Consider the following 18,074-nt stretch of genomic DNA (forward strand, 5'->3'; position numbering starts at 1 on the left):
ACGTACGGGCTGGGGATACTCGAATTTCGGCAGTGGAGATGGTGGGGGGGAAGTTTCAAGTTGCCCTTTTCAATATTGTCGTACAACTGAGAATTTTTGAAAACTCCACCATCTGAAATCCTGCCTTGACATCCAACGTCCACAAACATGAAGTTATAATTCAGCGTCGACAAGCGCAAATAATACAAAACTGAAAAAGGACTTGTAGTTGAAGTATTCGCTCCCCCGCTTTTGGGCGGACATTGTATTGCTACATGCTTTCCGTCGATGGCTCCAACAGCATGGGGGAAGTCCCACTTCTCTTCAAATTTCTTGGATTCGCATAGCCACTGTTCTTCATTTTCGGGCATCTGAAATGAACAATATTTCTTATTACGTACACCCATAGCGTCAAAATTAAATTATATACCTACACACTATTAAATAACTACAATTAAAATTTTTTATAGCGGAACCAATAGTTTGTAATAAAACCCTCAAGTATTTTAGTTAATTTGCTAATTCATTTCTTCATTTTTAAGGTTGAGCTCATTCAGGAAGAGGACGACAATACAAGTGAATCTGCTTCCCAAATTACTCAAACCCTCCCTCATCAGCAATCTCAAGAGATACGATCGGCTTCCAGTCAAACGGCACTGGGTTTTGCAAAGCCTACTCCAATGAAGCGCCAAAAGAACGCCAGCCTCTCCACGGTCTCAAGTTGACGAGGTGGTCGGCATAACTGCAATAATGCTGTGAGGCGTGATGCTTGTGATGTGTATGGATGGTGAGCATGTTGCGATGAAATTAAAATCTTACTCCAAGAGGACACAACGTTTGTCCAGCACCACGTCAACAACATTCTTTTCGAAGCCGACATGGGCCGCTATGACGAACTTCCTCATCAAAATCGTCGGTTTATCTCATCAGTTTCGCCGAATTATTCAGCCTCTCCGTCCCCTGCTACTACGTTTTCGTCAGCGAATTCTGGCCCACCTTCTCCGGCTATTTTTACTACATCCACAACAGACTACAACCAGAGTACAGTGGGGGACTCTACTTCACCTCTGTCCTCTCTTCCTACATACCACCATCTAGAACCTCAACCCCCCACCACAGACCATTGTCACATCAATCAAGCAGTGATGATGCAGATCCGCTCGCCTCCGTATTTGCCTCGGATCCTGGAACTGGGGTACCCTCAGAAGCAGGAAACATTCTTTTTCCTCGTTTCTGTTAAAATATTCACACGTTTGCACTTTATTCAATAGTTCCGTTCAAACGTTTTTTCATGTACTTATTCCAAATATATATATATTTTCCAAAAATAAAATTATATTATACATTTTTGTTCTTACCTTGACATACTCCTGTAGTGCTTCTACGATGGCCCGACAGGCTTCAGGAACAAGTAAAGAAATTTGTAGGCTTTGAAACCCTGAAGAGATACATGAGGCTACCGTACGAGTCACCACTTGCTAAAAATCGAAGAGTTATCGCCAACCGGACTGATGCAGGAACGCACTCTCGGAAGTTGGTGTCGGTTTTGGCAATTTTCCCTTCTATCCTTCCCAATATGATGGCGAAATCGTCTAACGACATTTCGGCTGAAGTTTTCGAAGAGCCCTCCGTGGTCTTCTTTCAAATCTCTCAGCAAAATAGTGTGGTTCCTCTTTTTCAAAAATGAAGACTCCCACACGCGTCGCCTTTTCCTTCCTCGCGTTTCCTCCTGTAACAGGATGAGGACGGCCGCAGCGGAAACCGCAAGTTTTGACAGTCCGGGTGCCATCATCAATATTCACTGCAACGCTCACGAGAAACTGATCGACACAAATGCTCGAGCAGTGTAAACAGAGGGCTCGTTTGCGTTCGTGCTCGTTGAAAACCGGCGAGCTACGATCACGAATGCTCGATGCTCGATGCTCGGGGATGTTTGGGCAGTGTAAATGGGGCTTTATAAATTGTTGTTGACTAATTTTGTACAATATTCTGTACCATAAGACCATCATTGCACTGACTTTAATCTAGATATAATTTAAAATAAATATTTCACGTACTTTGACTTACTTTTTGTTATATTACTTTCAAAAAATTATTTGTTATATAAATCATAGTAAATATTTTTAAAAACAATTTAAAATTCATTTATCTTCGGAAATCTGTCTCTTTGATGGTATTTTACTAAAACAATTTATCTACTTTTGTAAAACCCTAGAAAAAAAATAGCTTTAGTACTTGATAATTTAGCTAAAATATTGATAAAAAATAAAGCCATGAATAAAAAAAACATATTTCAACCATATGTATGGATGCTAAATGGTATGAAAATATTTTCTTGGTGGGTAATACGTACCGTAATAAGTATTTTAATTTAAAAAGTGACCATTAAAACTGTAATTGCACAAAATACTTCTGAATCTTGTATTTATAAACTGCAGTTTTGCATTTAAGTGATCGAAGCAGAGCAGCATTGAGGTTGTAGTCGTAAACCTGCAAGTTACTGCTAGCTATAAATTATCCTTCACCTTGCTTTACAGCTGTTAACCACTACAGCGTTATTGTAGAAGGGTATTGTCTAATTAGGCTTGCATCTATAAACGGCAGTAAATAAAACGATATATGTGCTTAAAAATTTTTTTCGCAATAATAAAGAGAATATATATAACACTATGCTTTCGCAGATAGACAAAGGGATTCAGGTTTAATGTACGAGTATAATAGAAAAAAACGGGCTCAGTATAACAATGTGACTAACACTTTTTTATCCCCAGTACAGTATTTGTATTATAAATATTTCTTAAAACGTGATATCCAACCGATCTGCCAATCATTTGCTTCGTTTTAATGATTTGTGTATTCAAATAGTACGCATTTCTGTAACCTAGACTTATAATCAATTTACCCATAACACTCCATAAGTTTATTGACGTAAATTTATTCCGAAACCAATATTAATGTAATTTTTGCTTCATAGGATTACTTCATAAATAAGACACTGTAAACCTTTTGATAATATTGAACAGGGTTGGAGAACGAGACACCCCATGTCGAGGAACCGGCTTCGCTGAATTCGTTTGCAAAATTTATAATCTACTTATAAATAAAAGAAATACAAATATTAACTTTTATATAAAAAAAAATAATGATCAAACGGTGGTGGTACAATTTGCGTAGTGGACAGTACTTGACAGCTCTAACTCCGCCCCTTTATAAAGGTGTTTTAAATTTATTTTTCATTTTATTATACGCATTTAGATCCTTTATTGGCCATTTAACTATCATACGACACATTCTTTCTACTATTTAGAAATTGAGTTTCATGCTGATGAAGTCTACGGATGAAATACCCCACGGAATATCATGTTATATTCACATTTTTGTTCATTCAGTTCCCGTAGGCTCGGTATGGTACTATAAAGCGCAAGAGAGCGCTGAAATCAAACCTTGTCACGTACTTTTATCATTGAATTTCCTCTCTAGTTTTTCCTTTTACACTATGAACAAAAATGTCACGTGTTCAATCTCATGTGATTGTACTGTTTGTTTATAAATTTATTCATTCTGTATTTTTAGTTGTCACCGTGGTATCCCATAAAATTAATGTAAGGATTTTCCTCTAATGCTCAGCAAAATCTCATGACACTATAAACGAGCTCAGTGTCGTGTCGAATTGCAAACAGACAAAAGATATTAAAGTTTTCCCGCCTATTGAGTAAATTTATCAGTTCTATTTCGATAATTTTAAAATAATGCATGATAATAAATAATGGACACACTACTTTACTAAAGGTATAATCGTATAAAATAAAAAAAATTATACAAAATAAAATTCGGAATAGCATGTCACTTACAGTAAATACCTAACCATTTTTAGTTGAAAACTAATAATATGTATCTACAATAGAAACATGTAATTCAAATGAAAAATCTTTACTTTCCAGAGCGCCGTAGTGTTTGGACGGATTTTAATAATGGTTTGCGTGTTTTTATAATCACGATGAAATCCTAAACCAAGGTGCGTGGCTCACGACCCAGTTGCGTGCGTAGTCGGCAGCGATACGTCAGGGCGGGTTGTTGTAGCATCGACTATTGTTCTTGTAAGGAAACCAGAGAAATATTTTTCACCGGCAAACTTGGATTTATAAGTCTACCTTTACCCTAGACATTTATATAATATCGGCAGTTAATCTGGCTTCTCACGCAGTGTCTTTGGCTTTACACGTGTACGAACACTTCTATTTGGAGTAAATTACACTTCCGACGCCAATTTTAAGTTAAAAATACCTTTTGTCTTGTTTCGATAAGGTAAATGTGTCAAAACGTGTATATTTATGGCCATTGTAATTTACTCCGGTCTTAGTATTTTTTGTTTCATAGTTGATTTTGCCTTGTTTCCTAATCAAGAATATACCTGTACATATACAGAAATCTGAAAACCCTACTTATGTAAGAAGACAATTAAGATGGGTTATATAATAGTATTCAAATTTATATTACAAGTTGTATAGTACCTTTTACTTTTTATATCAGCATTATAGGATTCGCCAACACTGCATACTTAATATTTGCACAAAGTAGAGTTAAAACTATAGTAACATTTTAAAATTTCTTATCTGGATATTTTCTTACTTGGTGTTCAACTCCAATTATTAACTCAGTAAAATAAGGCAAAATAAGGTTGCATCCTTATTTTACCGGACTATATATAAAATATGTTGTTCCTATCAAGCTTACTGTATGATTTTACACTATAAATGTAAATAAATTTAAATTAATAGTTAAATTATTTACACATACGGTTGTGCCGTCATAAAACAATGTTTGCACCGAACAGTTGATTGTATTTACCAGGCTCTTTGAATTAGTAATATGTGTTTTGCTGTAATGCAATTTTAAGAAGAGGACGGGATTTTTCGATATTTTAGAGACGTATGGCAGCAGCCCAAAGGGTTTTTGAAATAGAAATTAACCTATTTCTTAACACTGAATGATATGAATATCCCTGCAAAATTTCTGTTCAATCAATTGAATAGATGTCGTGCGAAAGCGTATCAAACATAGTCATTTCCTCATTTACAATAAAATTAGGAAGACAAGTACAATGTAATTATACAATTTAAGCACAAAGCATCCACTAAACATGAACAGTATTTAAAAAGTTAAAACAGTATTTATTTATTTACCCCCTTTTATTGAAGTTGAATATTTTTCACGAATTGAAATGCTTATCATTATTGATGTTTACTCAGATCACTGCAATTTTCAGTACAATTAATTTTTACCATTAGCACTAGATATGACAGCAAATTCTGCCTCATTATTTTTTGCACCTTACAAATTTTGAAGTCTAAACGGTAATAATTTAAAAATATGGTAATATAAAACGTTAGTACTCACACGAGGAAATTTTATTGTATTAATATAATATTTTTAAATATTTTCTTCTTCTTTTTCATATCACACTTTATATAGTTAGCATTATAGTTACATTATTGTATGTGCGTTAGCAAAGCGTATGTATCCCTCAATGTGGTTAATTTCTGTCTGTATGTCCGTCCACATATATATATATATATATATATATATATATATATATATATATATATATATATATATATATATCTTAGATATTACATAAAGCTTAATTTCCACATAAGCAAAATCGATTCAATAGTGTTGAATGTCACTTCATGACATTTTACTGAGCGAAACGTTTTATAATGGTCTTATGAGTAACTATGATGACAACTAGAATAGATAAATTTGTAAACCAACTGACTCCAGCCACTTAATATTTTAACATGTGACATATTAACACGTGTAGCCGAACCAACCATACAAATTCATTAATTCTTGATGACTTGGTGTGTCATGTGAAAGTATCGGGTAGCAAGATACTTCGAGGAATATTTTGTGTTTAATATTTTAGAAACTTCATTTCTAAAAAGCGACGAATGAATGGTATGATGCCATGTGGCGAATTACCAACCATATAATTTGGTCGAATGAAATTGTTGTCATGGAAAAGTCCATGATTCAGTATGCACAGTTTACCTTTTGTCTGCTTAAGGATGTACATATTTATTTTCTGTATTTTTGTCTATACGTCTACTGGAGAACTCAAAAATTAAATGAGCTATATACACTTGAAAGTTTACATTCAAACGCCCAACGTGGTGTGACATACTCTTTCTTGGCTAATCCCATTAGGATATGTCTAACGTATTTACTCCCAATATGGCCAAGTGCCTTGCATTATTTTTCTTACTTTTTCTAATGCTAAGACGTCATAAATTAAAATTATTTCCGTTTTTAAAAACAAATCAAGTTTGTACTGTTATAAAGTAAGATTTCCAGTATGTATCTCACTTTTATTTATTGTCAAAGTTCTTGCAGGATTGCGAAATTCTCAGCAACTGTTTTCAATAACATTTTGCTGGGGTTTGCTTTCTCTTCGTTAGACGTCTATCCAAACACCTTGCAACCGTTGGACATCACGGATCGGTTTGCTCACAGATGTTCCATCAAATTTCTTGTATCTCTGGATGAAACAAATAACCACCATACTCACTGCCCAATGAGTATACTCATGTTGACAGAGAAGAATTAATAAACGTTTCAGTGAAACTTTTATATTATACTTTGGTATTTTGAAGCAAAAACTTTTTATGTTCAAATTATGTTTCTTAAAACAGACTTGGTTTTTGACAGTTATTTTATTTTTGTGATGTTTTTCTCTCATATTTAACTACTTTTCAATTCATTAAAATCCACTAATAAGGCAAATTCATACAGTTTTAGACATTTGTTCAAAGGAGTAATGTTGTATTTCTGATAGGAATTGTCTATAGTGTTATAAAAGATATTTAGATAGGGCAGCTACAACTCAGACCAGCTATAGTGATGAAGCTTAGTTTCAGGGTAGTATTGATCAGACGTCTCGTATCATGTTGTTCTTGGACTGCGGCCCAGACTCACGAGTCTTTATGGTCAAATATTTGTTTTGCCCTGGCTTGATTTCAACTTTCCTTCGTTATTCATATTTCGTACAATAAGCTTATGCCATATATAGTTTTTGCAAAGCATTCTGTTTTAAATTTCTAGGTAAACTATACATGATAATATAATTAAATTAATAATAGATTTTGTTTTGCTGTATATGGACGTATCAAAGTGCGTATACCGGAAGGATTACTATTATTAAACAAGGTGCACCATAAATAATGGTTATGAATTTCCCCAGGAGTTGATTCTTCACATCTTCTGGAACTAACAGTTTCTTCTTAACGTATAATGAGTTTACCCCGTTTTAGTGTCATGTAAAAGCAAATCGGGTACTACAAATGAGCCACCGTAAAAGGTTGCATAAATTGGATACTATATTTTTCTTCTGGTGTGAGAAATCCTTAAGTTACAGAATTGAATATATACAAAAATAAAAGAATAAGATACATAGAATATATGGAAGAAATACAAAATGGAAGAAGGAATGATAAAGAATAATAATAATAGTACTGTGTGATTGGTGCACTATGTCGCCAAAAATGACGATGCATCTGCATCTCTCTTGAAATGTGTGTATGTCCAATGATTTTGCGTAGTTATGATAAGTGTTATTTCTGTTGTTCGTATTGTAAAAATTGTTTGCCATTTATATTATATATAGTTAGTATATAATTCAACTTAAATAATGGTTTCTAGAAAACTATATTAAAATTTTTTAAACTACCTTATATAAATACTAGTTGATTTACCATTTAAATGATTTAAACGATAGAATTTTATTAGGTTAGCCGTAATAGATCAAATGCTGTTTAGTTTAACGAAAGAGTTCATTTTATTTTGGAGCCACCCATAATTAGCTCCAAAACATTCCAAGATTTACCATGATCGTAGTCATTTTCACTTAATTTTCGCATGTTTTACGCTAAATTTTTTATAATTGAATGTCTTGTTTAATGCAAGACCGGTTACCTTTTCAAATAAATAAAATTCCACAATTCTTTTTATGGTTGAGTTTAGGAATAAGAGCAGACACTCTACTATACTCAGATAATGTCTTGTGGAGATTGTGTACTAGTTTTGCATTTGTGGGATCCTACACGATTTGAGTTGAAGTTCTCTTACTCGATTCAAACACGTAAAATTTCCTAAATAGAATTTTTATTTTAAATTTCCAAATTTTTAAGAATTTATTTATAGGTATTTTATAGCGATTATAGACTTAAACTATTTATTACTCGCATTATCTTTATAACAGACGCTGCTGTTTCATAGTCAGGTGGAATTAGAAAAGTACAGAGTGTAAGTTAATGGAGATTTATTTGAAATATAATTCGAAGTTAATGCATCAAAACTGCGAAACAATATTATATTAGTAAAAAGTGTAAAATCATTTCATTTTCATCAAATAATAGTCTAGAGTTTCAAGTCCCTCATACAAAAAATAACTAGTATATTACTGCGGATGAAGCCTTACAGAATACTGTGGAAGGTCAGATGGGTTGGGACTCACTGTCTTAGTTAGGTAACCGAGATAGGCAATAATCAATGCGCTTATGTTATGTAATGATCTATTTTATCCGTACTTCTGAACTGAAAACCTCGCTTTAGCGTTAATTACCGAATAGGTAAATAATTAAAAACTTACCTCCTGGATAGCTTGCTAGTGTAATGCGAGCCTTCAGTAACTATTTGCCTAACTTTAATGAACAATCTATTAAATACAATATTTTTACAATGAAAACAATATTTTAGGTAACTTTCAAATTTGTTAGCTATTTAAAACCACACTTCCTAATCGATGACAAGGTTAGGCTACTAGAATATACTATATTGGATTTCTTACAATATACTCTAACCATAGTGACCAAGGTGAAAAAATCACATCGGCCAGCCAGTTAAAATAATATTGTAAGTAAATTTTGTATAAAAATATATACTGTGAGTTGTTAATAATCGATAGCTAAAGCATTCAGTTGTAGTATAATCTTTTTCTACATCTCCTTAGAGTATTAGTTTTAGGTCAAACCACTTTCAAACTGTTTTGGCGTTGTCAGGATAGTAAAAAGATGCAGAGTAAAATAATTTAAGGTTCAAAGCTTGCAGTCCACTTGAATCTTAAAACGTTGCAGAGAAGTGTTTTATGGTTTGTTATCGCCTTCCATCATTACACATCGTTGAGCTAGAGTGTCATTCGTTACTGGAAACTTAAAAAATTTAATTGGTTTTAGTAATTGATCTGCTTTCAACGGCCATTGTAATTTTGTTATTTCAGAGCATATTTTTCAACTACATAAACGTTTCTTAGCCATATTATAACAGTGAATTTAAAATAATGTTGTACATATTTGATTAAAAATCTTCTCACAGTGTCTTCATAATATTAAAGTAGTTGCTTACATATTGAGAGAATGTACATGTTTTCGATATTTATTTACTAGATATATTTACTTTTATTTTATTATATTTACTTAAAGATAAACCAATAAAATTGAATACGTGTTAGGTAAATATTCACAGATTGAATAAACATCCATTTATTTTAGGTTATTTGTATAATATTTGTATTTCACAATTTCATCTATGGTATAAATACTATATTCCAGTGTTATACCTATAAAAAGACTAAATACTGCATGATATCTGAACAAAATAATCGTTTCTGAGGTGAACGGCGCACACAAAACCCACTTTAATTTCCCTTACGATTGTGCCCTGCTCCGCTGTTGAATACAAATGTTCTTTATCTTGCCGTTTGTACTCGAGTACTCTGTATATTCTCCTTTATTTGCTAAAATTCGGTTTTACATTCTAATCCGCTTGTTTTAACCACTTAACTTTGTTAATTATTAAATAGGCCTACAATTTTACATATTTTACAAAACAAAGCAAAATAATAAATTAATATCATACCACAAACTTCAACGTGAATTATTACTTGCCAGTCATCATTATTTATGTAAAGAAAGTAACTTTCTAAAATTTTTCATGCGAAGTTCTGTATAGTATAAAATATTTAAATTACGATTAAAACTTGGAATTGATGAATGTAGTAATACAGATTAATCGCTATAATAATATACCAATGTAAAACATTACGATATATATTGATATTAAAGATATTAAATATCGAATGAGCCAACACATTAAAGACAGTTCAGTTCAGGAGTGAGTTATTACACTCATATAGACAAGCCTTTAACCTTTAGAGCCCAAATTAAATAGGGTTCTTTCTTGGGCCATAATACGGTATATTATGTGCCAAACTTTGAATTTTTTATGATCTTTCTATTAATATTTATCGCACTGACGGATAATCGGACAGACCGATTGACCTTTCGACCAATCGATAGCGATCTTCCTTGGATCAAGAAATCTATTCACCACGAGTCAAGTCTCGACGATGTTTTTATCAAATCCAAGCGAGATTTCACGAATGTTATACGCAAGGAAGTCAATAACGATTTTCAAATAGATTTGAACCGTTTTCTCTCAAAAAATTTCAGTACAACTGATTTTACATATTTAAATTGCCTAAAAAATAAAAATAACCATGTGAGTTCCAACAAGAAAGAACCAACAACTCACAACATATTGCTGTTTACAGCAGTTACGTGCAAATATTTTAGTTCATTTTCTTTAAAGATAGTAATTTTGGTAAAATAATTCGGCAATAGATGCCTATAGACTGATAAAACAATATTAAGTGAACATAATACACTATTATAGAGGCCAACTATCAGTCACTATTTCGTTGGTTGACACAGATGTAACGGTTTGGTTTTACGTCCGTTCAGCTATACGGATATGGCCTGTGAAAATTGTGCCATAATGTATTTACTAACCCGTTTTATATGTTTCGGTTTTTACACCATCAAATACAATGTGGCTTAAGGTCGAATTCCTTCATGAAAACAATATTTAAAAAATAAACCTGTTTTTAAAAGTGCAAACTTGCCCGGAGTATAAATTAATACGCGAGATTGTTGCATAATTTGTACACTCATGAATAAACGTTTGAATTTATTTTTACATTTTCTCACACAATATTATATTTTGTTATTTTAGGTTTGCTTTTGAAATAATAATAAAATACCATTGGCTTTACATCGCTTGACTAACATGATATTGGCAAATAAATTAATGAATCATTTAATAAAAATAACCCTCAAAATAGTTGACGAGTCAACATTATTATACAGATCCTTCTTTATATAGATATTATAAATGAACCGATTGATTACAATGAATTTTAAAGGAGAATTACGATGATCTAATAAAGCCGAATAAGATTATTAACTCATTAGACTCTTCTCCTTTCTGAAAAGAGAATGGAAGGGCTGAAAATTGATTAGGGAGTAATCAATGACTGGCTGGGTTGATTCGGTTAAGGGTTGATTCTGTCTTGTTGATTGGTTCAGCGAGTCACCCTTTCTTTTGTTGTCACACTTACTTTGTAACAAACCGAGTTGAACGGTTCAGCGTCGCTAGCCCTATACGAAATTGATCAAACAAACAAAATAATAGTAAATTATATTTCTAATTTTATTTTACAACTTAATTCTGTTGTAGTTAAGTCACATCTAAAAATAGCTTTTTTCTCAAATACTATAATCTAAACTAATAGAATTAGCATGAGAAATTTTAAATTACACTTTGTAATTCTCTATCAACATTTTAATTAGTATAATAATTGTAATAAATGAAATGTATTTTATAAAATTAGCTGTTGTCTGTTCCTTCATTTACTATTGTCAAAATTCAAGTACATAGTCTACCTATCAAAATCATTTATGATGTAAAGTAATAAAAAAACCGATGGCCGAGCATTCTAAGACGTTGGGTCTGCGTTAAAGATAGCGCAGGTGCGAATCCTGTCTGTGACCATTGCACTTTTTGTCATTACCATCGACCTTGTACTGTATCGACTCTCCCCCTTATTCTGATTGATAAGATCCTCGTACAGGCCAGTGGCTCATGAGGACGGGTAGAATAAGGCTTAAAAGGGGATCTGCTTCTCCTTGTATATAAACAATTTTGCATGTATACTTAATATGTTCTTACATATAAACGTAAACAAATATTTAAGCCTCCTTGGCCAACTAAATATTGCTGATAGTGTCAACAGCTGTTCAGTGCCTGTTAAATTTTGATGCGAAACATTAATATTCCAATTATTTTTTCCAGATTCTAAAATATTCCAGGGATCTTTCTGGGTATCTTACTTCATATGAACCTTCCTAGATTTAAACGAATATTAAAATATAATATCTAACCGATTTGGTACAGGCAATCTCGAGTTTTTATTTATAAGATGCATGATATTAATTTTAATTGATGTTTTCAAATGTGAAAGGCTAAAATAAATTTATTAAAAAATGTATGTGTATTATTTTGACGTTTATAAATACTAATTTTACTGAAACTAACAGTACTTTTTTGTGTGCAGGTAATGTGGAAAAGGGACACACAGCACTGACGCCTTAATCATCAGGTACCATGTGTAAGTCATCCTACTGCATGACGATTTCACACACTTCTCGTAGATTAGTAGAATATTTTCAATTCCTTTAATAAAATAAATTATTATTTATTCTATCCCGTGTAATAGAAATGTGGAATACATATGCTTACTTTTATCACGACAGAATATATTTTTAGACTAATTGAAAGTTCTTGTGATTATTTTTAGTATTTCGGTGTTTACTGGAATGTCACAATTGTATCAAACTTTAATAGCAATACCTCCCAAACTTGTTTATATTATTATTAGAACTGGCAAATATAACAATAGTTATACATTACAAAGTCCCTACAATGAAACTTTAGTCATTTACTTGTAATTAAGTTTGGAAAGCATAATTATTATAATTATTAGTAAAAATTTATTATCGTTATTTTGAGTATGCATTTGTTCAAGACATTATACTTTAATGCGGAATTACCTGTGCTTGAACATCTTAACCATAAATAAATTTAAAAACTAATATTTTTCATTGTGAAAAATAATACCGTGTATTTACAAAAGTTACTTTCATATTATCTTCTTCACGCTCGTGTAGTTACTTAAGATTGTGAATAACTGAAATAAAAACGAGCTCTTACCACGAAGATGGATGTGTTTGTTTATGGGCGAATATTAAGTCGCGAATGGCAGCCATATTGAAACATTTTATTGGTTAAGACTGGCAAACGAACCCAACCAAGCTATGTGAAAATATTGTACCAGTACCATGTTTAGTCTGCATCCAAAAATATTCCAACAAAGATGTTTGTACTTAAAACTGTGTACGTCCGCTGCATGAAAACCTTACGAAAATTCTTAGATATTTTTTAGGTTGGAGAACAATATTGTCGAACCGAAGCTTAATTTAATCCGAAAATTTATGTGTATGGATATATATATATATATATATATGACACATAAATTTTCCTAGTATATATATATATATATATATATATATATATATATATACTAGGAATACTAGGAATATTATATATATATATATATATATATATATATATATATATATATATATATAAAATCTTCGTAGTATTTTAACATTTTTACAAAAACAGAAAATCCAGTGCTGAAGTTTTAATGTTCGAGTTCTCAGAACCCCTATATATACATATACTATATATATATATACATATACTTATATATATATATATACATATACTTATATATATATATATACATACATATATACAAATTTCCGGCTTATAGTGATTTTCGCTTCTGGCTTCACGATCGGGAAAATGGGGAAATTCTTCGGGAATAACGTAACTAGGGTGATTGCAAAAGTCAGATTTACATAAACCTACATAAAATTCAAGCTGTCAATATAAACGAGAAATATTTGCTATGTCCTATAAATACCTTAGTACAATGAACATGGGTTATAGGTGTGGCTGATACAGTGTCACTGTGCAAAATGGATCAACACAACAGAATTACCCCCTAACCAAATCATCCATGCCACCCGTTGATTGTCTCCTAATCAACTTCCCGCTATTCATCTCTCCGTTTAGTATTACTTGATTAATGAACAGGCCTTTCTTTCTTAATATACAACTTTTTAACAATATGTCACATTTGTTTGTTAGATCCTTATAAAGTAAATCTTTTACGAAGAAATACTCTCTGTCAATCTTCCTTCTCCATCTTCCCTTGCTAGCACTTATAAACTATAATTTTCGGTGGGAGTCTAACCCACTCACCCTCCAAGATCAATACTCTTATATACTTTCATGGAGTCACAGTTGTCAGAATCCGGATGAGGATCCATCAGGCGTAACTGTGCTAGAATCCGTTTTCGGGTGTCCGAGGATGCATGATCTTTAGGGTAATGCATGAGAAAGGTGTCAAAGAAATTACTGTAAGTAAAAATATTTCATGTAAATGGATGCTTTAGCTTTTTGGTCCATTGTTAAACAAAGAAATGAAGAACTGGGTGAGAAGAAAGAAAGAGAAGGTAGAAAGTAACTCCTTGAAAAGCAGTAGAGTAAGAAGACATTTGTTAATAAAATGGATGAATCAATAAATCCTTTTTAGAGGACGTTTCATTGTTTCAAAACAACCTAGGAGAATTGGATTTCGAGTTTGAGAGAAGAAAAAAACCAGATCGGATAGTGAAAGCCTGTCTGCTGAGAGGGAAAAGAAGAAGGTGGAGGAGTTAGTGGATATAGAGGATGAAGAGATACTGGGGGGAAGGGGTCCCATTGAAAGACATTGATGCGGGCTGGTCTTAGTTTGTGAGGTGAAGTCGACGAAACAAATCTATACAAAGAAATTAGCACCCAAACTATAAATGATGACCCTAGAAGAACTGGTAGGAAAAAGGTTGCAAACTCTAGAGTAGGCAAAGCATGGCGAAAAGCAAGGGAAGAGCTTGGTCAGTTTGTGAGAAGAATGGTCCGAGAGAAAGTAATTCAAGAATACTTCCAAAAGGAGAATGAAATCCTAAAAATAAGGTTATATTGTAGAATGTTTTACATTTAATTCATTTACAAACCATCACACGACCGTTTATGAAACCACAAAATTATCATATTGTAAGATAACATGCGATTAGAAGCTTAATGCTTAGAAAATGAAGGTATTACACTAAAAGAAGGTGAGCTCATTTTAGATTGATTTAGGGAGAAGGAGTAACTCTGCTATTGGAATTCGATGCCTTAACCTTAACACGTACTAGTTCTGCCAATAGTTAGTTCATATTAACTTTAGAAGAGGGGATTACGTTATTAACTTCAGATATTGCTCAAACTCAAACAATCCAATACTTAATAAGCTCCCTATTTCTGAGATACAGGCATCGAGCGAATTAAACTTGATGTTACGTAAATATAATTTCTATTTTATAACCTCTGCTTCCATTTCAACTAGCCGGATTTTAAGGCAATGTCAATGCCAAAAATAAAAATTAAAAAAATTCTACCATATGAGCTTGGTACAATAAGTGGCTGTTCCTTTAAGACATTCAATCAATCCATTACTGCAGGTAAATCTAATACGCAGTGGGTTTACAGGGACTAAAAGCGTAACCTCAAAGCAGTAAAAGAGCACATCACATTTCAGAGTCTGTGGTATTTGAACTAGCAGCTTGAAGGACAATATCCAGTAACAGATACTAATATATGTTACTGAGTTACTACTTTTAGTGGTTCATTGGGAAGAGTGGTAGTGCTTTTATCGAGTGTGTGACAGGTCCACCAATATTAGACAGTTGCTGTAGGTTCCCGAGGGGAAAAAAGAATCGCTAATGCTTTTCTCTATAAGCGTATAAAGAAAGAAGGGTTATGAAGATGCTACTAAAGAACCTGGAAAAATACTGGCACTGATCTATTGACCACTAAACAAAGGCGTGGTGCCAGGGTGACGATTTACGATTGAATGTTTGAGACAAATATCTACTGTAGTGTTGAATGAGCTCATGAGATAAACATTTACCTTTTCATTTAGCGCAGTTGAAGATTATCTATATAAACGGAAACGTCCACGTTATCAAGCTGTAATTCGTAGTTTCAGTACAATATAGATCAGAAATCCCATTTTCAGTTCGAATAAGAAAACTGAAATTAATACGTTTTTAAAATTACTATAGAAACAAGAAATGGTTACATTTTCACCGAATGTTTCACTGCTTTGATAGGAGGTATATTATAGTTTTATGTAATAGTTATATCCCAGTGCATGGAGGGAGTGATTAAAGGTGTGGACACTAAAATGGAGTTTTTAATTAGTTGTTAATAGCCGATATATTGTTATCCAAATGTTATACTATAGAAACCACTTTATTCTCTAGTTAAGACTAAAAATTAGAAAAAAGAGAACACTGGAAAAGAAAAAAAGAGATTCCTCTCACCGAAAGTGCTATAACAGTAGAGTATCTGTTCTAATATGTGGGTTTTTGCAGCATGAGTGTAGAGCATCACGAGTTATTCATCTTCTTTTGATAATTATTTGATATGGCTTCACACCGTTTTAAATCATATTTTGACTGAATTTTATGAAAATTATTTCTACTTATAAAAGATTTTATCTCGTTTAAGAAAAAAATTTAGTTTTGTGAAAGATTTGTATTTTCAACCGTTTTTATTTCGTATTTAACTTAGGGCTAGTTATATTTTAAAGGGGTATAATGGATATTATCAAGTCCCTTAATTTTTTTCACCAGGTTAAATATTCGGTTATGTTTCCTGGGAAACAAGTATTTCGTATAAAATGAGACATCAAAGTATATGGCTTGTCCCATTACAACGTATTTTTTTAATTAGCAAATTAATAATCTTCCTACATAATTTAAGCATTTTACATTTTAAAGACGTATATATATATATAGTAATGCATGATGTACATAAACCATATAGCGCGTATAACCACATTATGCGGTTGTTCACGCATTTGTAAAGATTAGTAAATTACAGTTTCACGTAGTAATGGATGTGGAAACGAGTCTAAATAACAATAATTCAATAATTTCAGATAATTTCTAAAACAATTTACCTCCTCTCAGTAGAGGATTACCATAATAACGAGCTAAAACTATAAACTGAATGCGGTGTTAAACGGATTGCTTTATAATACGTAGCGTGACTATTGTACTGTCAATTTGTTCACTTATATCAAATATTCGGGTATATTTTAATGGTAGCTATATAAAGTTTTCTATCTCATTTACATCCCAAATTCCCGTAAAAAATGTTTACTCAAGCTAAAAAAATAAGTTGTTTATTAATGCAATTATGTTAATTTACATTAATATTACTAATTACATGATCAGGATGTTTTCAGTTTATATTGTTCGTAACATTATTTTACTTTGGGTTAATAAACTATGAGGAGAACTTTTCCAATGAAAAGTTCTTTTACGTTTCCCTTACAAACATAATTCTCTGCTAAAATGGCACTAACCATTTCCTCAAATTTTAAAATATTTTCCTGTTGTTTTCTTACAAAATAACATGTAAATGTAGAATGTATACAAAGGGCATTAGATATCGGAGTACCAGTAGCAGATATTTGAAGTATTGGAGTATTGCTACAAGCATATCATATTCCAATATTGATATAAGGTTTTACAGGGTATTATCTCGTAAGCATATGTTGGTATTAACAAAGAAGTATAAATTGTTTAGTCGTTTTCAATTTTGCTTAACTGGCATTCAAAATCCCGGCATTTATTTCAGACTCTCACATAGTTTTATAGCATTATCTGTAATCCTCTTTATTTACACTCGTAAATAAATGATAACGTTTTAATATATATATATATATATATATATATATATATATATATATATATATATATATATAATTTATATATATATACACTGTGTTTATTACATTTAATGCTCCAAACACATAGTTTGAATAAGTTTTAAACAGTTGTCATATACACACCTGGACACTTCCATCTATTTTTATATTTTCCATTAGGTAACTTAAACGATATTTTATGAGTTCTATGGTCACTCTCATTAGTTAATTGATTGCCAATGAGCTTTAATAGATGTAATTTAGAATAGAACAGTTTTCCGTCGCGTCGGTGCAGCTAGCGACTGCCGCAGTAATCAGTCGTGTTGAG

General features: G+C 32.2%; 1 protein-coding gene across 9 annotated transcripts in view; it reads left to right on the plus strand.

Moving 5' to 3' along the window:
- Positions 1-18,074, plus strand: part of LOC124359175 (complexin) — a 746,642-nt gene that overhangs the window by 707,540 nt on the left and 21,028 nt on the right. Inside the window, exon 2 of one of the 9 annotated variants that reach the window (XM_046811701.1) lies at positions 12,431-12,484. The exons of the other annotated variants lie outside the window; for them this stretch is intronic. Coding sequence (XP_046667657.1) covers positions 12,481-12,484 — 4 coding nt within the window. The 5' untranslated portion in view covers positions 12,431-12,480. The remainder of the gene's footprint in view (positions 1-12,430; positions 12,485-18,074) is intronic. 9 annotated transcript variants of the gene reach the window in all.

This window comes from Homalodisca vitripennis, chromosome 4, assembly GCF_021130785.1.
Source record: "Homalodisca vitripennis isolate AUS2020 chromosome 4, UT_GWSS_2.1, whole genome shotgun sequence".
NCBI lineage: Eukaryota > Metazoa > Arthropoda > Insecta > Hemiptera > Cicadellidae > Homalodisca > Homalodisca vitripennis.